Source organism: Dermatophagoides pteronyssinus, unplaced genomic scaffold, assembly GCF_027571235.1.
Source record: "Dermatophagoides pteronyssinus isolate colony J.1.1.1.1 unplaced genomic scaffold, Derpt_VIB-CSIC_2022.12 sq0003, whole genome shotgun sequence".
Taxonomy (NCBI): Eukaryota; Metazoa; Arthropoda; class Arachnida; order Sarcoptiformes; family Pyroglyphidae; genus Dermatophagoides; species Dermatophagoides pteronyssinus.
This window is the reverse complement of record NW_027461527.1, coordinates 2,882,992-2,908,661: the sequence shown is the minus strand read 5'-3', so window position 1 is coordinate 2,908,661 and position 25,670 is coordinate 2,882,992. Positions and strand designations below refer to the sequence as shown.

The 25,670-nt window shown below is 28.4% G+C and overlaps 4 protein-coding genes across 4 annotated transcripts; 3 read left to right on the top strand and 1 right to left on the bottom strand.

Annotated features, from left to right (window-relative positions):
* Positions 1-1,347: 1,347 nt before the first annotated feature.
* LOC113793630 (arrestin domain-containing protein 3-like) lies at positions 1,348-4,547 on the top strand. Its single transcript, XM_075825000.1, has 7 exons — positions 1,348-1,851; positions 2,101-2,354; positions 2,442-2,976; positions 3,040-3,106; positions 3,174-3,312; positions 3,552-3,654; positions 3,723-4,547. The coding sequence occupies exons 3-7, from the start codon at positions 2,748-2,750 to the stop codon at positions 4,226-4,228; spliced, it is 1,044 nt and encodes a 347-aa protein (XP_075681115.1). The 5' UTR covers positions 1,348-1,851; positions 2,101-2,354; positions 2,442-2,747; the 3' UTR covers positions 4,229-4,547.
* A 533-nt stretch (positions 4,548-5,080) lies between these two features.
* Positions 5,081-8,356, top strand: Ubqn (ubiquilin). Its single transcript, XM_027343681.2, has 7 exons — positions 5,081-5,238; positions 5,636-6,040; positions 6,104-6,144; positions 6,204-7,124; positions 7,187-7,360; positions 7,409-7,476; positions 7,542-8,356. Exons 2-7 carry the CDS (start codon positions 5,743-5,745, stop codon positions 7,915-7,917), a joined length of 1,878 nt encoding a protein of 625 aa, XP_027199482.2. The 5' UTR covers positions 5,081-5,238; positions 5,636-5,742; the 3' UTR covers positions 7,918-8,356.
* A 4,514-nt stretch (positions 8,357-12,870) lies between these two features.
* Positions 12,871-22,719, top strand: LOC113793671 (high affinity cAMP-specific and IBMX-insensitive 3',5'-cyclic phosphodiesterase 8B-like). Its single transcript, XM_075825002.1, has 15 exons — positions 12,871-15,086; positions 18,298-18,528; positions 18,682-19,052; positions 19,151-19,280; positions 19,349-19,660; positions 19,786-19,874; positions 19,949-20,022; positions 20,101-20,220; positions 20,326-20,387; positions 20,495-20,674; positions 20,747-21,018; positions 21,179-21,505; positions 21,581-22,022; positions 22,081-22,210; positions 22,294-22,719. The coding sequence occupies exons 1-15, from the start codon at positions 13,758-13,760 to the stop codon at positions 22,452-22,454; spliced, it is 4,230 nt and encodes a 1,409-aa protein (XP_075681117.1). The 5' UTR covers positions 12,871-13,757; the 3' UTR covers positions 22,455-22,719.
* On the bottom strand, positions 22,720-25,663 carry LOC113793672 (uncharacterized). Its single transcript, XM_027343734.2, has 3 exons — positions 25,502-25,663; positions 24,446-25,049; positions 22,720-24,380 (listed from the first exon to the last, which is right to left on the bottom strand). The coding sequence occupies exons 1-3, from the start codon at positions 25,600-25,602 to the stop codon at positions 22,908-22,910; spliced, it is 2,178 nt and encodes a 725-aa protein (XP_027199535.2). The 5' UTR covers positions 25,603-25,663; the 3' UTR covers positions 22,720-22,907.
* Between the last annotated feature and the right edge of the window lie 7 nt (positions 25,664-25,670).

Below are 25,670 nucleotides of genomic sequence, written 5' to 3'. Positions count from 1 at the left end.
TATTAGTGTAGTTGATCAATTCGGAAATAAACAACAAAAACGACAAAACCGAAACATGTTAGTACTGTTCATCTTTATCTTTTTTCTAGCTAGAATTTTATTATCGAATTGGAAAAGTTTTTGTGTTGTTGCTGTTTTGTTTTATGTGATGTTAGTGGTGATAAACACATATTGAATATTTAGTTGTTTTTTTTACATAATAATAATAATAACATAGAGAATGTGAGAATGTGAAAGAGTTATTGATTTCCAATTATTGGTCGGTCTGTCGTTCAGTTGGTTGAATGATGATTGACAATATTTTATACCATCAAGATCAAGATCCATATTTTTATCACTGAAAATATGGTTGTCCATTATGTGCGCAACATCGGAATAGTTTGGATACACAGGAGAACGAAAGTGAACAAAAAAAAAAAATCTAATCAGAAAAAAAGATTGATTTTTTTTGGCAGTCTTTGGTGGTGTTTCGATTGATTGATTTTTATTTTTTTTCTCTCTCTCTCCTCCTGATAATGTCAATTCTTGATTTTTTTTTATTTCAATATTTTTTTTTTATTTTATATATTTTCAATCTTATGATTGACATAACACATAAAATGAATTGAAATGAACAGGAAAAAAATTCAATCAATTTATTCATCATTTGCAATGATAGAAATACGAATCAGAAAAAGAAAAACAAATCAACCTTGACAAGAATTTTCATTAATATAAATGAAAAATTTTACAATACCATATACAGGATCACACACCATAAGGTATCAAGAGATCAGAATTTTGGTTTTTGGGTTCTTCAATTTCATCATCATCATCATAAAAAACAAAAAATATTAATATGGAAGATTCTTTTCCATTAGAAGAATAAAGACAGACATAAAATGTTTTATGGTCGTTTGCCTTTCATTTATTATTATTATAATAAAAACTTTATAAGTAAAATATATTTTACACACAAAAACACATCTACGCATGTTCATAAATTATTTTTCAAAAAAGAAAAAAATATTCATCCATTTTATGTTAGTTTGTATTATTGAATTATTCAAAACAAACAAACAAACAAACAAGCAAAAATCTTTTTGTTGTTTTCCATTTTTATATGTTGTTGTCGTTGTTGTTGTTGAAAGAATCCATGAATAAAAGTATATACATCATAAGGAAATATTGAAAATTTCAAAAAAAAAAATTCTGTAAACAAACAAGAATGAAGATCCAGCCAACAGCCAAATCAATAGAAATTTGGATTCTGTTTTTCGTTTCCATTCGGGTGAGTTTAAAAGCCTCTCTGATTCCAGAAAAAGAAAAAGAAAAATTCACTTGGATTCTCTATTCTGGTTTTGTTTTGTTCGGTTTTGTCGGTAATATATGCGTATACGCAATGATTATTGTACATGGGACACAGTCCTTTGAACTGATCAAAATTGCTGCTTTTGTATTCTGTTGCTGTTGTTGTTGGAACGTTCCACTATGGCTTTTTCATCATTTTGTGTTTTGAGATAAAAAGAAAGAGACAACAACATTTTTATTTCCTCTCTCTTTTTCTTTCTCTCTATCTCCATTATTAGTTTATTTCCAATTGTACGATTCTTGAATTTCTCATTTCTTTCATCATCATTTTATCAAATTTACTTTTCGGCGTCGATTGGAAACCCAAACACACACACACGAAGTCATACGCCCATTTCCAACAGAAATCATTATGATTATTGCCTACTGGATACAGCACACACACACATACACATTACCTAAATTTGTATGAACATTTTTCATTCAAGTTAAATTTCGATAGACATTTTCCAGCAAAGAAAAAAACCGAACTATCCAGGTTTTGTGTTTCACCAATGCAAAGTAAGCAAACAATCATACAAACAAACAAACATATACAGGAACAAAACGCCAGCCAACCAACCAACTTACTAATGAATCTGATTAATTTTCATACCCAAAGAATAATCATTATTATTTCAACAACATTTTTCATTTATCAAAACTGAAAATTTATAAATTGCGTGTATCCAGGCAATTCAATTCTATCGATTTGATCTGATTGTTTTTTTCGTTTTGTGTTTTTGTTATTTTTTTCGGGCAATTTATTAGGCGAAAATATTTATCTACCTATAGAGAAGGCAAAGAGAGTAAAGAACTATATTTTTCAACAGAAAAAATAAATCATTTTGAAACTTTCATTTTACTCATTAACGGGAAATTTATTTTTTCGTTCTACCCGTATTTGTTTACTTCATTCACCGCTATCATCACCATCACCATCATCATCACCACCACCACCATCATTATTAACAAAGACAAAATAATAAAACCAGAGTATACTACGCCTCGAAAATACAAAAATTGTAATTTTTTTTCTCTCTGTTTCACATTCTGGTAAAAACAAACAAAAAACTTGAATTTTGTTTTTTTTTTTTGTTTTCGATTTATAGAATGGATGGATTGATCATCATTTGTAATATGGATTGTCTGTGATTGTTTGTTTGTTTGTTTGTGTTTACATTGTGAATGAAAACAACATTTCTTTAAATCAATAAATTCCTAGAAGCAGATATCGATCAACAAACAACCTTTTTTTTTGCCTCGAAGAATTTACTTTCTTTTACTTTTTATATTCTACACATTTAACAACAACAACAACAACAAAATCAATTACGATATCAAACAAGTTATTAAAAAAAAATCTTTTTCTAATCAAACGAACAAAAACAAAAACAAAAAAATTGAATGAATCAATTATGAATCGTAATCTAATTATCAAAGATGTTGAAATATTTTTGGATCGTGATCGTAAAATATATGAAATGGATGAAATGGTACACGGTAAATTACGTATATCATTTCAAGGTGAATTACATTTATCCAAATTAAGAATCGGTATTGTTTGTATGTCAAAAATACGTAATGCTGATGATACATTTGATCAAAAAAAATTATTAGAAGAATTTTATGAATTACCACGTGCCGGTAAGTCAATTTGCCTGTTGAAATCTTTTTTTTAATTAAATTGATTGATTCAAATGATTATAGTTAGCTCACAAATACTTCGTAGTGGTCGTCATGAAATACCATTTCGTTTTCGATTACCAAATGATAGGTAAGTTATAAGTGAATTTTTTTTCATTTAGTAAAACATTTTCATTTTTCTTAAATCCATTTTACAGTGAATCACCACCATCATTTGATGGACGTTATGGTTGTATTAATTATTTTGTTGAATGTATAATCGATAAAGAAGGTGAATTAGGACATCGTTATGGTGTTGAAATTAAATTGGAAAATCCTGTACGAAAAAGTTTAATGGTAAGTGTATTTCTGGTGAAAAAAAAATTTTCTTTTGGCCAAAACAAAATAACAACAGCGGTTATTGAACTGTTTGTTTGTTTGCTGATTATAAAAATGATTTGATTTCGAAACACTTTATTATTATTATTTGTAACTTATTATATTTTTTTAGGATTAAATCTTTTCATTTTTTCCCGGTCAATTATTAACTAATTATTTTTTTCTTTTCTCATTTTTGATTCAATAAAAAAAATCAGCTTTCTGTAAGTGGTAGTTCGGAAAAAGATTTAGGATTATTTTGTTTTGGTTCTGGATCGGTTTCAATTGAAGCTATAATTTCTCGTAAAGGACATGTTGCAGGTAAGCTATTTGTTTGTTTGTATAACTTATAATTATTATTTATCAATTTTTTCAAAAAAAAAAACAAGGTGAAACAATCAAATTAAAAACTTTGATCAATAATACATCAACATTAAAAGTACAACCACGTGCTGCATTATATCAAACACAAATATTTATGTCTGGTGATCGTCATCGTACATTGGAAATTGTATTAGTCGATCCAATTAATGGTAGTGAAGTTGATCCAACCGAAGTAATTGAAGATATAATCGAAATACCAATACCAACAAGAGCTCAATTAACAATGAAATCAACAATAATAACAATAAAATATTTTGTACATGTTACATTAGATATACCACATAATATTGATTTACATATTAATTTACCGATTGTTATTACAAATAAAAGTTCAATGTTAGAAGCACGTGAATTAGAACAAAAACAACAACAACAACATCAATCATTAAATAGACATTTAAATTCATTTGAAGATAAACCAAAATCAAGAAAAATATTAGGTATTGCAAGTAAAGCAAGACAAGCATCTACTAGTTCATCAAATTATGATGATACTGATGAATTTGAATGATGATCAGCCTATTCTGATATTTTTTTCTGTTATATTTTGTTTCTGTTGGGCCAAAATCACTCTTTTTTCTTTATATCTGCCACACCATTATTCATTATTATATCACTCAAAAAAAAAAAATTATCCAATTTTTTTCAAATTTTCACCATTCAACAGAATGACAACACACACACACACTTATCTTGGATATTTTGTAACAGACACACATTATTTTGACACTTTGAATTTTTTGTTTTGTTTTTTCTTCGACATTTTCCACCACATCAATTATAAAAAACATTATAATAACAGCCAAGTAGTTTTTTATTCCATTTCAAAATTATAGTGATATTTTGTTGGGAATTTGAAACTTTTTTCTGCTACATACCTCAGCACACACACGCACACACTGATTCTATGCATAATGCCAAAATTCTTTCTTGTTTTATTGCCTTTTTATTTGAAAAAAAAACAAAAAATTCATCACTTGTTTAAAACTTATCACCAAAATAACAGTGACGGATAACGACAAAAGATTTTAAAAAAACGAAACAATGCTGTTTGTTTTATAAAATTGAAAAAAAATAAATAAAAACCATTGATCAAAACTGTAATTAAAAAAAGAGATTTTTTTTTCTTTTAAAAAGGAAAATTACTTTGTTAATGTTTTTAAGAATTTTGGAATTATCGAATTTCACCAAAAAACAAAAAAAATTCGAATGTCAAATGTAAATTCTGAAACATACGTCCTATATGAAAGGTGAAGAGTTAAAAAACACTTTCTCCTGTTTCTCTCTGCCTCTATTTCTGTGTGATTGGTTGGTTGTGTTTGGTACACACGTCATACTTAAAATAAAAGTTTCTTTCGTTTTTTTTTCACTATTTAATATTGTGAGTAATCATTACATGAGAGAAAGAAAGAAAAAAAGAAAGTGAAAAAAAACGCAATTCATTCTTTTTCCAAAAGAAACCGGCTGATCGATTTCAAAATATTAAAAAAAAAAATTTGGCTTTCAAATATTATATTTCAGGTAATTTAATCAATTGAATGATTTTTTTCTTCTTCTTTAAATATTGACCCTCAATTCGAATATGATGATCATGATCAATCGATGACAGGATTATTGAATCGAAAAAAAAATCAATATTCAATGAAAAGAATAACTGTGTTTGTTGTGTATGTCTCTCCCTTTTTTTTACATTCATTCTCTCACTGTGTGTATGTGTATCTTCTAAATGTGCTGTCATGTTACATCGAGTTTTTTTCCCCAAATGATTCAGCAATATTGATCAGCAGAAGCAAATTGATTGAAATTAGTAGAAATTCAAGTTTTTTTTTCGAATTTTGATTTTCAAACAAAAATTTATCATTTCAAACAGCTGTTTGTATTAATTTTTTTTTAATTTTTAAAATATTTTTCGTTATAGTTTTTTCATCTATCAATACATTGATCCATTCAAATATCATCACCATATTTAAGCTGTTTTTGTTTGTTTTTTAACTTCATTGTGATCATATTGAAAAGATTCCAATAATGTCGGAGAATAATTCAACACCAAAACCATCAACATCGGAATCACCAAATGATTCTGGTGAAAAAAGCCAACAACAATCGTCATCATCATCATCATCAACACCATCCGAATTAAAAGAGATGATTAATATTATTGTAAAAACATCAAAAGAACGGGAACAATTTCAATTGGCAAATAATGCAAGTGTTAAAGATTTACGTCAAATGGTATCCGAACGTTATAAAGTTGAACCACATAAAGTATGTCTAATATTTTCTGGAAAAATTCTTAAAGATGGTGATACATTAGAAAATCATAGTAAGTTTTTTCGAAATTATTTTGTTTTCTAAAGTTTTAATGAATTCTTCCAAAAATCCATAGAAATGAAAGATGGTTACATTGTTCATTTGGTCATACGAGATGTAAGTTACTGTTTGTTTGAAATATATTTTATTTTTCAATCTTTTTTAAATTTCATCAGGTCAAAACATCCAATAGTTCGAGTGGTACATCCACTTCAAATGCAACAACATCATCGACGGCTACACGAGCATCAACAGAGCCGACGACAACAACAAATCCAGCTGCACCACCAATGTCATCATTATTCAATATGTTTCTTGGTCCACCCGGTGCAAACAATAATAATAATAATAACAATGTTGGTGGTGGATTACCAATGGGTATGCCACCAATGGGTGCTGGTGCTGGTGGACCATTTGATTTAAATCAACAAATGATGCAACAATTGAATAATCCAGAATTCATGCGTCAAATGTTAGAATCACCATTGATGCAAAATCTTTATTCAAATCCGGAAATATTTCGTTCAATCATATCGAGTAATCCTCAATTCCAGCAATTGATCGAACGTAATCCTGAGCTTAATCATGTACTATCAAGTCCGGATATATTACGACAAACATTCGAAATGATGCGTAATCCGGCTACATTTCAAGAATTAATGCGATCACATGATCGTGCCCTGTCCAATCTGGAAAGCCTACCAGGTGGTTATAATGCCTTACGGCGAATGTATACAGAATTACAGGAGCCAATGATAAACGCTGCTCAAGAACAATTTGGCAACAATCCTTTTGTATCTACTACATCTGCAAATTCGACATCATCATCGACAAATACAACTAGTACAACGCCAAGTAATACAGAGAATCGTGAGCCATTACCAAATCCATGGCAACGATCAAATACTTCAACACCTGCAAGACCAGCTCCAGGTGATAATCGAGATTCCGCTTTTGGTGTTGGTGGTGGTGGCGGTGGATTGCCATTCAATATGCTTGCACCGGGCTCAATGCAACAGATGATGCAACAAATGAATGAGAATCCTCAATTGGTACAGTCATTGGTTAATAGCCCAATGATGCAAAATATGATGCAGGTACGATAACATTACTGTTTTTTAATAATAATTTTTATTAACCGAATTCTTCTGATATATAGAACATGATGAGCAATCCACAACTTCTTCATAATAATCCGTTCATGCCATCAGCAACAGCAGCAGCAGGCGCAAACAATACCACAGGAACCAATGCAACCAGTGTTCAGGCTAATTCTAGTTTATCACAGAATCCTTTGTATCAAAGAATTCAGAATAATCCACAAGCCATGCAGGTATGAATTTATTCTTCATGTTTTTATTATTAATTTGTTTTTTTAAAGGCATTTACACAAATCCAACGGGGTTATGAACAATTGATCCGAATTCTTGGTGTACCCGTTTCAAATATGTATGATTCTAATATGATAATAGGATTTTATTTAATTCTTAAAATAATTAATTTCTTTTTCTTAGTTCGGAATTATTTACTAATAATCCATCATTGTTGACAACATCATCATCAACATCGAATAATAGCTCTACAACAGCAGTGACAACATCTACATCAACAACAACTGCTTCTACTATCGCTAATCCTACAGGAACAACAACAACAACAACACCAAGTGCTACAGGAAATCCATCAATTCCGAATGCTAATTTATTAGCACAAATGATGCAACATATGTTACAAGTACCGGCACCTGCAGTAGCTGAAAATCGTTATGAACAGCAATTATTACAATTAGAAGCAATGGGTTTTACTAATCGTGAAGCAAATTTACGTGCATTGATTGAAACATTTGGTAATGTTGAAGCGGCTATCGATAGGCTTCTATCTAGAATGTAAACTAAATTATAATAATGATTTATTTTCAAATATCACCACAACTACACAGACATTACACAATCGTCCATAAAACATTTATTCATTCATACAGCCAAGTAATTGATGAAAACTTTTTTTTTAAATTTTGTTTTGAAAAATGAAAAACTTTATCAGGACGTATATTTTGCACACAAACACAAACACATACAATTCACTAGAGTAATTTTATTTTGTTCAAAAAAAACAAATAATTGTCATTGAAAGATATTAGCTTTTTTCCTCTTAACTACCTAGACACAAACACACACACACACACACACACACTGATGCATTCAACATCTAATTACCATAAAGAATTTTAAGAATTTTTTCTGTTTCCATTTTTTTTGATTTAAAATAAAACTAAATAGGATATATACATAAGAAGAATCTAATTTGTGTACACACACACACACACACACACACCGAGACAATGAATTTAAAGACCATAACACATAATACACAATACACACACCTCTCTATATATTATTAATCCAAATAAATAAATAATATTATAATTTATAAATAAATAACAGATACAGAATTTTTGAACGAAAAATTTCTTAATAAAATGTATTTGATTTTAATGAGAAAGAAGATTTTTTTCCGCTGCTACTTTATATAAGAATCAAATTATTCTGAAATCTATTTTTCTCCAGGTGTTTTTCCATTCATTCATTCATGCATTCATTCATTTCATACATAAAAGTTATTTAAACATACAATTCACGTATTTATTGTCCAAATCTATATTATACATTTAATGATATAAAGGTTTGATTCAAAAATCCAGGCAAACGTTGTTGTTGTTGTTATTGCTACAAATATATAGATATTAACCATGGAAAAGTTATATATAATTTTTTGTTTGTTTGATAAAAAAAGACAGGCAAAAATAAAAAAAAATACTCTTTCACACTTTGATTAGTGTTTGTTATGTGGAAACCAAATCTACATTATCATCATCATCATTCGAAGTGAAAAAAAAGGATAGATCACATTACAATAGGAAAAAAAATCAGCAGCAACGTAATGAGTTAGTCTATGTGTGATTTATATACGTTTAGATATCAACAAAAAAAATCAGCTTGAAGGAAACACACAAATTTGTACACCAAAAACATTTATCAATTGAAAATTCAGCTACAAAATATATACGACAAATCAGCATCATCATCAAGCCAAAAGGCGCCTTGCATTTGACAACTACCGGTTGTTGTTTGGGCCATAACTCATTCATTTATTTGCTGCTGCTTTATTATTATTATTATTATTTGTCATTAAGGATTTCGGATGATGATGATGATTTTTTTTTCATTCGAAATGATACGTAAAAATCAAATTGTGAACAACAACAACAACAACAAATGTCAAAAAACCAAGAAACAGAAATATGGCAGACTGTATATATAGAGTGAAAAAAAAGTCACTTCAACAACAAAAACAACAATAATAATAATTTCGCGAAAAAAAAGTTAAATGGCTTGGTTAATAATAATGTGTATGTATGTATGTAATATATGGGATGATCATCATCATTATTTTTTTTGTCGTTGTTGTTATTATGATAAATAACAAGAGAGTGAAAAAAATCTATTTACAACAACAAATTCGGATCGCAATCGATCGATCGATCGATTGAAAAACAATCAATCAATAAATTGGCGAGAAAAAATTTTTATATATAGTATAAATCAAACGCAAACGCACATGTCATTCCTGATTCATTTTGTTTTTTTTGTTGTTGTTATTATTATTCTTCATTCTCAGGTGGCTTTCATTCGAATTTCAATTTGAATTTGTTGGCTCGTTTGGTAATTCAAAACATAGAATCCCAACAACAACAAACAAAAAATGATTCGATTCTTTATGATTTAAGTTTTTTTTTTGAAAAAAAAGTTTAAACAAAAATTTTTCCACGTCAAATCAATTCAAATAAAATCAATCATGATGATTCTTATTTAAAAGCAAAAAAAGATGCTAACCTTGATTCAAAGAATCACATGTTCAATTCAGTGTCTGATTTTTTTCTCTTTTTCTCTTCCAAAAGTGAATTTGTTTGTTTGTTCGTTTGATGATGATGATGATGATGTTCATCCAATCATTCGTTATATCAGTTATTAATTGCAAATGATTTTTGTTTTTCTGAATTACAAATTTTTTTTCGTTTTCGTTTTCATCTTTTCTTTAAAAAAGAAAAAGAAAATCTCTTACGTCAAACCACATCAACAACGTAAGTTGATGATGGTTAATGTCATATTGGTGCGTATATTTTATGATAAACACACACACATACGTATTGAATTTGAAATGAATGAATAAAATTCTATCATTCACTGATAAAATCAATCAACCAAATAAAATATCGTTGATCGATCAATCAATCTAAGCGATCGATTGATCGATTGTTTAAGATTGATAAGAATTTTTTTTTTTGACAAATAAAACAAAACAAGAATTTTCATTTAAGACAAAGAATTTAGAACAAAAATGCGAAATTCAATATTGATTTTTTTTTGCTTTTGAACAACACTTGCGTGCTTGCACCAGCAATATTCATGATAAACATATAAGGATTTGGAAAGAGATGATTGGGTTAATAGAATTTAAATTCAACATCAGTCAAGATCTAAATAAAATAGAAAATTTCTTGTTTGTAGTTCATCACACACACAGAAAATAAATCTATTGAACGATCCATAAACCGATATCAAATTAATTGATAAAAGATTATGTAACCACCAATACCATTATTACATCAAAGATGTTTTTTTCCATTCCTGTCAATTTCATCATCATCATCATTATAATGAAAAGAAATTAAAATTTTTCCAATTTATCGGTGACATTTCAAATAATAATAATAATAATAATAATAATAAAATATATCAAACAAACAAACAAGCCAAAATAAATTACTGTTGTTGTTGTTGTTGTTGTTTGTTGTTGATGATGACAATGACATCTGAACAAATATAGATTTTCAATTTGATAAAGCTCCAAACAATCAAATGATAATAGAGATGATGATAGAGATCCTTTCCTTGTACTTGAATGAATTGTTGTTTCTTCACAATGGAATAAATATTCATTCAATTTGTAGCAATATTCAAATTACAGAATCAAAATAAAAAAACAAGTTATCAAAATTACTTTTTTTTTGAATTTAAATTTAAATTTGTTTTTTTACTTCTTCAATTCAACTTAATTCAATTATAATCAAATTGATGATTTTTTTTCCTATCGATTTTGAATTTTTTTTGTTCTGCTGTCTATTTTATGTCGATTGAATTGGAAATTTCAGTGAAATAGAGAAAGAAAGAGAAGAAAGATTCATCAATTTTCCTCAATAAGCCTTCCGGATGCTACAAACTTGAATTAAATTATGATGAATGATTAAGAAATCAAAAAATGAAAAAAGAAAAAATTATTGTCAACAATTTTTTTTTCTTGAATGATGATTTTAAATGAAATAATAAACGAAAATTTCCATCTCAACAACAACAACAACAACATTGACATCGAGATAAACATGTTATGCTCCAGGTAAGTTTGTTTGTGTGTGTGTGTGTGTAGTTTAAGCATGAATTTTTCATTATTTTTCAACAGAAAATGAAAATGAAGAAGAAGAAGAAAATAAACGTCATTTCATTTTTCTTTAAATTCAATGTCCATATCAACAAATATACCAAAATGTATAATGTGTACGTCCATGAACATGAATATCATCAACATTAATCGATTCTAATCATTTATGTTTTTCATCATCTTCTTTATGTTATTCCAGTGTCATTCTTGCAATCAATCTGTCATTCCCCAAATTCAAAGAAGAAGAAGAAGAAGAAAAAAAGAATCTTTTTTTTCTCTCTCTATCTCTTCTCATTTTCACTTTCAATTTATATACTTTGGTAAAAGTTAAATCTTAAATCTTTCATCATTTTTCATCATCATCATCCTCATCAAATGATACCGGTCTATTTTGAAGTTCAAGAAAACGACAACAACAACAAAAAAAACGTACATTTAATTCAATAATCATAAATGCGAATAGGATGCCCTTCATCGTTGTCGTTTGACTTGTTTGATGAACGAACTAACGAACAAAAAAAAAAAGAATGTACAAAATTTAATTGAAAACTAAACAAAATATAGTCTGTGTGTGTGTGTATATATTGTTTTTATATATCCAAATTAACATTGACAAATGCGACAAATGAATAAATGTTAGATTAGAATATGTATAATGTTGTTTGCCACTGCTGTTGTTGTTGATGGCTGATGGCTGTCAATGTTGCAACAACAACAACGAAAACGATGTGTCAATGTTGGATTTAATTTGTCAAAATGATGAATATTAAAACGAAAGCAAAAGAATCCATTCCATTCCATTGTTTTTCTATACAATTTATTTGTCTTCTATCTCTTTCTCTTTCTCTATATATATATAAAACAATGTACAGGTTAACACAAAAAAAACATCATCATTATCGTTTCTCATACAGAATTATTATTATATGAATAAAAATCTAGAAAGAACAGAAAGGATAACCAAATGTGAGGCAAATAACAAGACAACAAAAAAAGAGGAAATTGAATGATAACAACAAAAATAACTATGGGTGCTTATTATTAAAATTGAAAAGAAGAAGAAAAAAAGAATTGAACAAGAATACATAACGAACAAACAAACGAATGAATGAACGAACGAACAAATGAAAAAGATATTGAACGAACAAACGAAAAAAAAATCGAGAACAAATTGGATAAGCTTAGTAAGTAAATAATGATGAGAATGATGACGATAAAAAAAATAGAAGCTATAGCATCTATACTATATGATGATTTTGTCCTTTTTTTTCAATAAATAAAACGCTATAGCAGGCAATCGTTGTTGTTGTTGTTGATATCAACTACAATTATATGATACCTGTGTGTTTTTGTGTAATGATGAAAAGGAATCCTGACACAAACACACACACACACAAAACAACGACAACTTTGATGATGATGATGATGATGACGACGACAAGAGAAAATTTGCTAGTTTTTTTCTAATATTTCTACTTGCTTACCATCATCATCATCATCATTTAAACATCATCATCATTTTATATCAACGATTGAATCCATGCATACACACCATAGACACACACACACACACACACACACATGGGCACAAACTGTGATTCGATATTCTCAACACACATATAATAATAATAATAAAAAATATTGCTTAATTTTTAGTTCAAGTGGATGGTTGGTTGGTTGGTTGATTCATTTTTTCTGTTTCTTTTCTGGTTTGATAATCGAGATCAGTATAGTGTTGTTGTTGTGTTAGTCAACCATGTGTGTGTCTGTTTGTGTGTCTGTTTTCATTGAAAATTGTATTTAGTTTTTTTTCCCGAAAAAAAAATCCATTCACATCGTGTGTGATATACCTGGATGAATTGAATGGCAAACAAAACAAAAATTTGTTGTCGTTTTTTTGGGCGCCAATTTGTCCGTTTGTGTAAAAAAATGTGATTTAAATTAAAATATTTTCGATATCGAAAATCGATAATCAATATTTTTTCTTCTTCTTCTTCATTCACCTCCCGGTCAAAAAAAAAATTATTGAAAAACCCAGGTGATTAGATTTCACTTCATTTTTTAAATGATTGTATTCGACGAATACCGCAACAATCAACCATCATCATCATCATCGACAATCGATTATCATCAGAAAAATACAACAGAAAACAAAAAAAGGAAATCGAAACAAATGTCCGGAAGTCAATAGTAAAAATTAAAAAAAAAATCAAAATTCCATTGGAATTTATATAATGGGTTGTACACCAAGCACCCAAGCTTCTTCTTCATCTTCTGCTGTTGCTGCTTCTGCTCCTACTTTTACCTCTGCCTCATCCACCACCAACACCACCAATTCCTCCACTGCTACAAATTTCAATAATAATAATAATAATAATAATAATAATAATCAATCGGATGATGATGATGATGATCAACAACAACAGCAACCAACAGCAACAACAACAACAACGAAAAACATAACTCGGCAACAAATTTTAAATAAAAATAATAATAAACTAGATCACCACAACAACAACAAAAATAATAATAATAACAACATACAATCATCATCGATACCGACAACAAAATCAAATAATAGTCCGTCCAAATTTCGATTATCATTGAAAAAACGGCGACGAAAAAAGTATAAAAAACAATCGAATAAAACGATAAATATTTCACAATCACGATCATCATCATTATCATCAAGTTGTTCGGATTTAAGTGACGATAATTATAATCCACGACATCAACAACAACAAACGGATTATACTTGTGGTCTATTTCAATCAATTCGTTTTGATTTCTGTCGAAATCAATGTAGTGATTCAACAGAATCATCAACAACAACATCATCGGATAAACATCATCATCATCATCAACATCATAATCGTGAAGAAAATATATCCGATAAAATTGAAAGTGCTCATCTAAAATCTATATCGGCATCATTAACCGGTCTTCATTCAATAAAATCCGAATTATCTGTTACACAACCTTTATGTATTACCTGTAGTATGGAACATTTATCACCTACAAATCAAACAATTTCAAATGTTAATACATTAAAAGTTACTAAAAATATGTCTAAAAATAATCGTCGTAGTCATGATCATATGGATGATGCAGATACATCATCAAAAATTGATGCAAATATATTAACATCACAAATAACAACTATTCAATGTAAACTTTGTAATAAGGAAAAATCCGATTATTCAACAAAAACAACAACAGCAATAGATAACAGTGAACAGGCACAACAACAACAACAACAACAAATGATGAAAAAAAGAATCAAAAGATCTAGCCAAATTGATGATAGTAATCAACAACAAAATATTGATGACAATCAACATCACCAGGATGATAATGATGAACAACAACAACAAAATCATTATTGTTGTCGTCATCAAAAACGAATTCCATCGAATCGTGCGAATATTTTTCAAAATCATCAACCATATTGTTGTCTATATGGTTCAGCATCATCGTTTGATCGAGCTACATCTGTAACGATTGCACGATTAGAACCATTTCGTGATCAACCATCATCTAATTTATTGGAACAACAATGTTCAGTAAGTGATATGACCACGTAAAACCGAAACCAAACCAAACAAAAAAAACCAAAATACAATGAATTTTGGCAGTGAAGCCAACATTGAATTAATCAAGGACGGTAGGGTGATGAGGGTAAAAAGGAAAATATTTTTTGTAACTGTCCTTGACAATATTTTTTCCCCAAAATCTTTGAATATCAATTTTCCATTTGAAATTTTTCTTTTCAAATTATGAATTTCCAATGATTTTCTCTTGGCCATGGATGATATGTTGATGACATAAATGGCCAACAACAACAACGAATGAATGAATGCCTGAAGCCAATTAGAGAAAATTGAAATAAAATTGGCTAGAATCAGCGAAACAGAAAAAATGAGTGAAATTTTGGTGCAAAAAAAAACAACAAAAATTTGACTTTTAGATGATGATGATGATGATCGTGAGATGATAAGAGAAATAATTTTGGATTTTTTTCTTTTTGGCAATTTTCTTCTTCTTTTTCGTTTTAACTTGATTCTTATTAAACATCATCTTACCTTTTCTTTTTTTTAACGAATTCACTGTCAAATTTTAATTATCCAAATAATAAATAAAAAAAAAATCAAGACGTCATCATCTGATAAATATTTTTTTTTCTTTTTCTTTTAGCTATTCATTAACATTTTTTTTCTGAAGAAGAAGTGATAAAAATTCATATAATAATATTCATCTTGATCAAGCACGTGTATTTGACTTTTGATTTGATTTTTTTTTTCTGCTAATGAGAATATTTTCGTTTAGCATTTTTGTCAATGCCGACGACGATAATGAAGACAGAATGTGTGTACATCATCCATAGATTTTTTTTCTTTTTTTTGCTAAATTGCTTAAAATGATGACGTATGTTTTTCGTAAATCTTTTTTTTTTTCGTTTTGCCAGGCTATTTCGAATATATTAACCATTCATGATGATGAATTAATTTTTTTTTTTTTGGTTCCCTTTTTCGTTTCGTTTTTTTTTCTTCAAGCAAAATAATTATTTTACGTATAAAAAATATATAATCAAGAAGAAAACAAAATTTTCTTGTAAAGAAAGAAACGAAGAAGAATTCAATTTACAATTTTTTTTTGCTGAGTTAAGTTAATTTTAGTTATTTTGGCTAAGTTTTGTGTTTGAAATGAATTTGTTATTTATAATAACAGAAAATGAAGAAGATGAAATGATTGAGTGATTTTCTTAACGAATAATGATGATGATGGCATTAATGATGAGAATGTGTGTGTGTATGTATGCTGATTGTGTGACATGTCAATCGAATCATCATCATCATCATCAGAATGTTCTTGATTTTCATCATCAGTGTATAGAAAAATTCCAACAGAAAAAAACTTTACAGAATTTTTTTCTTCCTTATCGCTTGTTTTTGTAAGAAAATTATTCTCTGGATGTCTGTCATAAAACAAATTAGTATTATCATATGACACGAAAAAAAAGTAGGAAAAATTCTTTTTGGATAAAGAAACAAAAATTATCTCTAACTTTTTTCTTTTTCTCTCTTATAGAAATTCAATTAGAAATCATAAATAAGAAATGAATACACATTATACTTTTAAAAACATTTTGTTATTTCAACAATTCTTATTTGAAAAGAAAATGATGATTATGATGATGACAATAATCTGATTTTTTTCAGGTAATTTGATTTTATTGTAAAAAAAAAGTAAATAGGTAATACGAATAAATAATTGATTGAAATATTCAAGAAGAAAAACATAATCTAAAAATAACAATCATTTTTCAAACTAGATCTTTTAAGACTTATTGTCTCTAATAAGATCAATATTTTCAATTGTGAAATCTTACTTTTTTTTTCCTTTTTTTTCTGTTACTTGATTGAAATTGTTTTACCTATCTACCTATCTACCTACACGCACTCGTACACACGCACGCAAATACACATTTACATTTGATAATCATCATAAGTTCAATTGATGGATGCCATGAACAACAACAATAACAAATGCCATAAATAATCGAAAAAAAAGCTGATGATAAAAGAGGTGATAATATTTTTGTGTGTGCGATACATGTATTTTTTAATTTAAATAGAGTAAAGTACTTGATACTTCATTTTTATAGTTTCATTTATAGTTTGTTTTTTTTTACACAAACAAACAACAACAAGTTTTATTTTACAATGTCTAATAAAGAAAAGGTTTTTTATGGCTTTTTATGTTTTTGGGTTGATCAGATAATCACCAATAGCATAATATAAGAAAATTTATATTGAAAAGAATTGGATTTGGATTTATTGGTTGAGAAGTCGGCCATAAATCAATCAATTAATTTTTGGATATTTCATTTTTTTCTTAAAATTCTTGATCGATAATATTTTGGTAATGGTTGATAATCAATGTGATTAACTGATTAATTAATCGATCGATTAATTAAGTTAGCCGTAATTTTGTCATATGTAGTATTTAGTAGAGTTTAGGCGCCATAAACTTTGACTTGGTTCAATAATGATGATGATAATGATGATAATGAGGGTTTTTAAAATTTTAAAGCTCTTTAAAACTAGATTCATTTTTTTTCAATATACCGACTAAATAAATCCACTTAACCAACAACAAACAAATTAATCGTATATCATTTACGTACATCATCATCATTATAATATCAATTATTTAGTTGGCTTTTACAGCCTGGCTTATCTTCTCTCTCTCTCTCTCTCTCTCTCTCGTTCAGGAACACTATTAGCACGGCGCCAAATTACTCCATTTTCATCAGGTGGTTAATAAGCCCAAAAAAAAGCCAACTCATATAGCCAGTGTTTATCTAAATGATGATGATGATATCGATAATACAATTGAGATAAATTTCACGCTACAACACCCAATATCATCATCGTACAATAGCCTTTTATATTTACAATAATAATAATATGGTTGGATTGATCAATCAATCGATCGATCGATCGATTGATTGATAAGGAGATTATCTTTTTTTTGCAGACTATATATTTGACAATGTGAATATCATAACCAAAAAAAAAAAACACGATTATCGGAATTATAATATTAAAGCAAACATTCGGGGTTAGATGATCAAGACGTTTATAATAGATATTTTTCAACAACAATCAAAAAAAGAATCACACTTGTATCTTGTTGATTGATTTCTTTTTGTTAATTTTTTTCAAATTTGAAACAAAAAATTATTTTTTTTTTTTCGCAATTTTTCCTAAGGATTCAGATCAAGTATTGTCCGCTAAACAGAATTTAATCGACAGCAGCAGCAAGCAAGATATTCCGGATTTTATCAATAATGAATCATCATCTTTAGCAAATCAAATGATCAATAATAAAATGAATAATAATAATAATAATAATAATAAACAATTGACAATCGCAACCAAAATGTTTGATCAATCATTCATACAATTTGGACGTATGAATATTGAAATGAAAAATCCAAAGGTAAAAAAAATGTTTGTTTGTTTGTTTTGATGCTTTTGAATGAGTGAATGACAAAAGATGACATAAAGATGTTATTTTTTCTTTATTCATTCAATGTTATTCCCAAATGTGTGTGTCTTTCTAATATCAATTTTTTCTAATTTCTTCCTATAGTTATTATTAGTTTTTAATGATAAATATAATAATCATGCTAAATGGTTATTTGAAGCTGGAAATTTGGCAGGTTTTTCTTGTATCGATCTAGTTGATACAAAAGAATCGGCTATGAATTTATATCAAGAAAAACAACATGAACTAATTATAATTGACAGCCGATCTCATGAGAATTCTAATTCTCATCAACAAATTGAACATCATCATCATGATCATCATTATCAACAACAACCACATCAACGACATGTTCGTTTTGATAGTCAAAATTCGGCTAGAACAAAATTTCTTTTACAAGATTCATCATCATCATCATCATCATCATTTTCGGGTAATACAAAACAGCCAATTTTCGATCCATTAAATTTATGCAGGTAAGTTTTATTTTTTTCGTTACAATATTATTTGCTAAATACAAAAAAATTATAAAATATTTTTTACAATGTGTTCTTGTGTTGTAATTGATAACTAGATCGATTCGTGATATAAAAGGCAATGAATTTACAATAGTCATAGCATTAATGAATAAAAATTTTTATTATAATGATCAACAACAACAACAACAACAATTGATTGACATTTATAAATCCGGTTTCAATCGGGTATGTTTATCACGAAATATTATTAAATCAAAATGATTAAATTACCGTTCTTCTACATATATACATAGTGTATACCGGAAACCTTTTCACAAGATTGCGGTTATTATCATTATGAATTGATTCAATTACGTCAATTTGAATTACAATTACAAATGAAATTACGTGCCGCACAAACAATGATGATGGCAATCGATTCCTGTAAAGAAGGTGTTGTTATTACTGGTCCATCACATGATATACGATATGTTAATCATTCGATTGAAAAAATGTTTGGTTTTCGTGCCGATGATATGATCGGACAGAAAACACAGGATTTTTTCCAAAACGATTTAATCAAAATGGAAGTTGATGAAAAAATTAACAATTATAATGATGGAAAGGTTAGGAATTGAATAGGAATTTTGTCATTTTGCTTGAATTGAATTGAATTGAATTAAATTTTGCTTGAGTAAAAGAAAAAAACTGTTTTCTAATGAATTTTCCTTCCTGTGTGTCTCAATAACAGGAATGGGAAGGACAAATATATCATCGAAGAAAATCCGGTGAAAGTATACCAATATGGAATCGTATAATGCCAATTAATTATCGAAAAGGGTAAATAATTATTAACTTTTTTTTGGCAAAATTGTTTTATTCATTAAAATTCTATCAATAATAAACGAATATAGTGTTCCTGAATATATAATCTATATAAAAGAATTTCCATTCCTTTTTGTTGATAAACTAATGAGTCCAGAAAGAGGTAAATATGATTACTATTATTATTATTTGAAATGAATTGCAAAATATATTTTAAAAAAATTTCATTTTCAAATATTAGAATTCCATACAAGTCATGGATCATTAGCAACATCATCATCACCAAATTCAACAATTACTACGGCTGCTGCAGCAAGAAGTGCATATCGTAAAATGTCAACCATTGATGTTCGTTCAGAAGGTATGTCATTTTTTTCAAAAAAATATATTATTATTATTAACGTCAAATTTTTTTGTAAACGAAAAAAAATTGCATTTTTATGAATTTTTTTTTTTGATATTGCAGCTCGGCGACCAAGTTTAGCCAAATTCAATTCAGTTTCAATGATTGAAGCTCCTATAACCAAGGTAACGGTCCCGAAAATTTTATTATGTTTTTTTTGTGGTCGATTAAACTTTCAAAAAAAAATGTTCACATCTTTCATTATCATTATTAATCTGACTGTTTAAAATAGGTTATAAATATCTTAATGGCTATAAAAGAAAGTGGGCCAGTATTTTTAGCGCCAACATTAGAAAAAGCAATTGATATATTGAAAAATTCTGAAGTATTCAATAAATTTCAAAATCAAATGAAACCAGAAGATCAGGTTACATCGGAATTAATAAGTAGTTTAATGAATGTAAGTAGGAATATTATTTTTTTTTGTTAACAAAAAATCAATGTTCTATTATATCAATAAAAAATTGATAGACAGCGAATAAACCAAGCAAATAGTGGTACAAGACGAATGTCACATGATGTACCATCATCAATATCATCATCACATAATAAAAATAATGCTTCCTATCATTTAACACAAACAATGTCAACACCAGCATATTCTTCAAGCCAAAGTCATCTTCATTATCATCATCATCATCATCATCATCAATCAAGTTTATCGATGATTGTACCGGCTAATATACAGAAATTATTAGAAGATGATCTTAAATGGAATTTCAATGTCATTGAATTGGAAAGAATTTCTGAAAATAGGTACTACTATTACTACTATTATTATTATTATATAGAATATAATTAATTAACCATTTTCCAATGGATAATGGATAATAATGACTGGTGATCAATTTTAATATTTTCTTTTTTTTCATTTCCTTTTCTCATTTATTGCAAACTTTAACATTTTTTTTTACAGACCATTATTATGGCTTGGTAATTCTATATTCGATCGTTTTAATGTATTACAGACATTAAATTGTAGCCGTACAGTTGCACAAAATTGGCTTTCATTAATAGAATCGAAATATCGTAAAAATTCATACCATAATTCAACACATGCAGCCGATGTAATGCAAGCCACAGCATATTTTCTAATGTCTGAACGACTGAAAACATTGTTTGACCCGTTAGATCAGGCTATTTGTTTGATTGCGGCAATCATTCATGATGTCGATCATCCCGGTAGGAATAGTGCTTTTCTATCCAATTCAAATCATGAATTAGCTGTATTATATAATGACATGTATGTATTGTTGTATAACATTGATTTATTTGATTCCATTTTAAATTTGTTTTTTATTTCTCACTGAAACACCAGTTCGGTCCTTGAAAGTCATCATGCGGCATATGCTTTTAGACTTACAGTTCTTGGTCCAGATTCGGATCGTGTGAATATATTTAAAAATCTTGATCGTGAAACATATCGTGAATGTCGTCAATCAATCATCGATATGGTTTTGGCTACCGAAATGACCAAACATTTTGAACATTTAACTAAATTTGTTCGAACATTTCAATCGTTCAATATTGTTGATGATGAACAATTGACAATTAATCTGGACAAATATAAAAATATTGATGTTGATGATGATGATGATAATATTTCTACAACAACAACTGTATCAGATTTGGCTACACCAGAAAATATTGTGTTAATTAAACGTATGTTAATTAAATGTGCCGATGTTTCCAATCCAGGTCGTCCGACTAAATTATGTGAAATTTGGGCCAATCGAATTGCATCCGAATATTGTGATCAGGTAATCAAATAATAAGGTCCATGACATTTTATTAAAACTTTTGTTTTGTTTGATTTAGACCGAAGAAGAAAAACGTAATCACCTACCAGTTGTAATGCCAACATTTGATCGAAAAAATTGTTCAATACCAAAATCACAAATTGGTTTTATCGATTATTTTGCCAACGATATGTTTGAAGCTTGGCATTGTAAGTATTTTTTTCAATGTTTTTTATACATTTAAATTTTTTACTTTCATCTAATTTGTCTTCGAAATTTTCAAAACTCAAAGCATTTGGAAATTTTACCGAAATGATTGAAAATATGAATATTAATTATCAATATTGGAAAGATAAACTACCAATAGCCGAACCAAGATCAAGAAAAGTATCCGAATCAGCTGATGATATAAAAGAAGTTGATGAAGAAAACAATAATGATATGACAAGCTGATTTCTTTTCTTTTATCGTCTGATATCAATAACCGAAACACAAATATTGTAAAAAGCTCAAAGTGATTAACACATCGCCTGTACATACCATACTTTGTCATTATTAATGTTGTTGTTTTTAAAACAAATTGTCTGTTTTATCATTTTTATTAATTAACCTGATTTGTTGATTTAACATTAACATCATTCACACGGATACATTATCTGCTCATTTTTTCCTCTATTTTTTTTATAAATAAATTGTTTTAAAATATTTTTTTCCAAAATGTAATTAAATGGTACGATTTATTTTCATTGATTTTTAATAGATAAAGTCATTATAAAGAAAAGAAAAGACAAGACAAAATAACCAATCAAATGTAATGAAAGGGAAAAAACAAATCATCTCACTATATAAATATTAAATCGAAACAATATTGTCATCATTAATTTTAATCGGGGTCACATTCGTTGATCATTTTGATGATGATGATGTGGATGGATATTTCATCTGATTGAAATGATTCTGTAAATGTGTTGAAAAATATGATTTAAATATCGATAATCGTGTATCGAACAATACCGAACAAACTGGACACATTTTTTGTTTGTGTACATTTTCAAAATGTTCAATCATTTCTTTCATTTGTCCACTTTCATCGGTTTGTTTACATCGAATCACCTCTTCACACATTGTACATGGCATATCGATAATGCTTCGTACACGAATTGAATCATTATCATCATTATCCTTTTGTTGTGGTCGATTTTGTTGCTGTGGTGCCGATGGTTCGGTAGCCAATGTTTTTACCATTGTTTGTTGTTCGGCAGATGATGATTGTATTGGAATTTCATTAACCTCTTCAAATGATGGCACATTTGCAGTCGTATTGACCAGATTTTGGGCAGCCGAATCCATTTCGTTGAGAATACGATCAACTGGATCATCAATAATGACCAGGTTATCAGCATTAGAAAAAGAATTACTACGAAATGAATCGCTTGATGGTAATTTTGGGTACATTGTACTGGATTTATCTCGTTTTGAACTAACATGTTCATGTTTCTTTTGTAAATTTTGATATTTCACAAACAAATTACCATATTCAACTTTTGCTTGTTCTAAACGAGCACGCATTTCAATGTAATCAGCATTAAGTTTATCAATCTTTATAATCAGATCTTGTTCTTTTTTCTGATTATATGATTGCTCTTTTTCAGATTTGGAATTGATATTTTTTAGATTCGAAATCGATTGACGTAATTCTTCTTCCAATGATTTAATCTCTGCTGATTGTTTTTCGCGATTTTTTTCCAATTCTTCAACACGTTGTATAAGATAATTTTTCGATTCATCATATGTTTTCATTGATGTTTGCCAATTCGAACGTTCATCCATCAATGCACGTCGTTCATCCAATGTTTTGGCCAAAGTTGATTTGGTACTTTCCAGATCATCTTCCAACGAATTTACTTTAGTAAGCAATTCAGTGTTTGCTTTACGAAGATTGGCTACCATATCTTGTGCTAATGAAATGTCATCCTCTTTCTGCAACAAAATTGCCTGCAATTGATCGACATTTTCACGTGATTCTTTCAAATCTTTATCATAGTCTTTATATGTGATTTGCATCTCGGATAATTCTTTTTCCAATCTTCGTCGAAGTTCTCGTTCAGTTCTTAATGTTTCCTCCAATTGTGATTTAGCAGTATCAAGATCAACTCTTTGATGGCTAATATATTCTAATTCTTCCACCGAATTAGCATGTGCTTTTTTGATTTTTTGCAATTCTTCTACGGTCGAATTTAATCGCAAATTCAATTCTTTGTTTTCATTTTCTTTGTCAACAATATCTTTTTCCATATTACGGATAAGATATTGAAGTAAATTGTTTGATTTGGTCAAATGCTCGATTCTTTCTTTGAGAAAACTTTCTTGTGATCGAACCTGATAAGAAAAAAATTAATGTTAAACTCATTTTTTTTCGAAATAAAATTTCAAAAAAAACTTACCACAATGAAATCCTCTTCATCTGGACGATCAACACCACTTGTAGTGGCTGTACTTTCAATCATTTGCGGTGGTGACATTGATGAACTTTGCATTTCGGCCAAATCTTTAATCTGGAATGGTGTAGATTTACCCAATATATCACCATTAACATTTTGATAGCAGAATTGAAAATATACTGGCTTCTTATTATTATCCATTTGTAAATCTTTTGGATTGAAACAAGTTTTTTTAGCAATAATTTTATCATCGTCCAAAAGACCGATATCATCCAAATTTTCCAGTTCAGCATCCACTTCACAGTCACGAATTAATTTTGAAACAATAAAAGTATCGTCGGGCAATCGACAAATACCAACATGATCCTCATCAGACATTTTATATGATGACAAAAATACGGAAAAATGTGCCCACAATTCATCATTGAATGAATAAATCATTTTGGTTTTGTTAAATGTAACCAATGATTCTGAACTTTTAAAATCATTAAATTCATGATTACCGCTATCGGTCATTATTGATGGTGAATCCAATTGATCAACATCAGATTTATCTGATGATTTTAATGAAATATAATCGGCCATCCTTGTTGTTGTTGTTTTAACACTAAAAACACAAATAAACAAAATTGAAATGTTTTTAAATAAAATAAAATTGTATTCAGTTTATATACTGAGGTGAAATTTCCAACAAAAAAATCAAATAATTTTGAGTACAAAAATCAAAAGAGAAAGAGAAATGGGAGAAAAAAAAGAGTGATAGAAAAATCTCGATTGGCAGCTCGATGAGTCATCATCAAGCATTTGAAGTCATGAGATTTCGAGGATAACAACAATTTCATTACATTATTATCCTCGAATCTAATGATTGGCAATCAAATAGTATGACGATATATTGTTTTTTTCTCCCTGTCTTTTTCTCTTTTCGAACAAATTTGACCATTTTACCATTTGGCATTAGTCATCGATCGACATATTTTTTTTTTTGCAACAATTAATAAACAAATTTCCAAAGTTCATGACAAAACAAGATAATGTTCATTTTTTAAATTTACAAACCTTGTTGTTGATGGATCCAAAGAATCTGAAATTGTTTCGATTTTCCGGGTTTGTTGTTTTTCTAAAACATTTAACAAATGGAAGAAAATAAAAGTGCGCATCAAATTTTTTTTTTCTGGATGAGCAATATATATATACGGCAATGTACAGGCAGATATTTTTTTTGTTT

Bases quoted from the DNA above. Each gene is read 5' to 3' on its own strand.
- LOC113793630 (XM_075825000.1), top strand. From the start codon at position 2,748: ATGAATCGTAATCTAATTATCAAAGATGTTGAAATATTTTTGGATCGT. The intron at 2,977-3,039 runs GTAAGTCAATTT...AAATGATTATAG, and splicing joins TTATGAATTACCACGTGCCG to TTAGCTCACAAATACTTCGT. The intron at 3,655-3,722 runs GTAAGCTATTTG...AAAAAAAACAAG, and splicing joins TCGTAAAGGACATGTTGCAG to GTGAAACAATCAAATTAAAA.
- Ubqn (XM_027343681.2), top strand. From the start codon at position 5,743: ATGTCGGAGAATAATTCAACACCAAAACCATCAACATCGGAATCACCA. The intron at 6,041-6,103 runs GTAAGTTTTTTC...AAAAATCCATAG, and splicing joins TGATACATTAGAAAATCATA to AAATGAAAGATGGTTACATT. The intron at 7,361-7,408 runs GTATGAATTTAT...GTTTTTTTAAAG, and splicing joins ATAATCCACAAGCCATGCAG to GCATTTACACAAATCCAACG.
- LOC113793671 (XM_075825002.1), top strand. From the start codon at position 13,758: ATGGGTTGTACACCAAGCACCCAAGCTTCTTCTTCATCTTCTGCTGTT. The intron at 19,875-19,948 runs GTAAATAATTAT...AAACGAATATAG, and splicing joins CCAATTAATTATCGAAAAGG to TGTTCCTGAATATATAATCT. The intron at 20,221-20,325 runs GTATGTCATTTT...TTGATATTGCAG, and splicing joins CATTGATGTTCGTTCAGAAG to CTCGGCGACCAAGTTTAGCC.
- LOC113793672 (XM_027343734.2), bottom strand. From the start codon at position 25,602: ATGCGCACTTTTATTTTCTTCCATTTGTTAAATGTTTTAGAAAAACAA. The intron at 25,050-25,501 runs GTTTGTAAATTT...TTGTGTTTTTAG, and splicing joins TTGGATCCATCAACAACAAG to TGTTAAAACAACAACAACAA. The intron at 24,381-24,445 runs GTAAGTTTTTTT...TTTTCTTATCAG, and splicing joins ATGAAGAGGATTTCATTGTG to GTTCGATCACAAGAAAGTTT.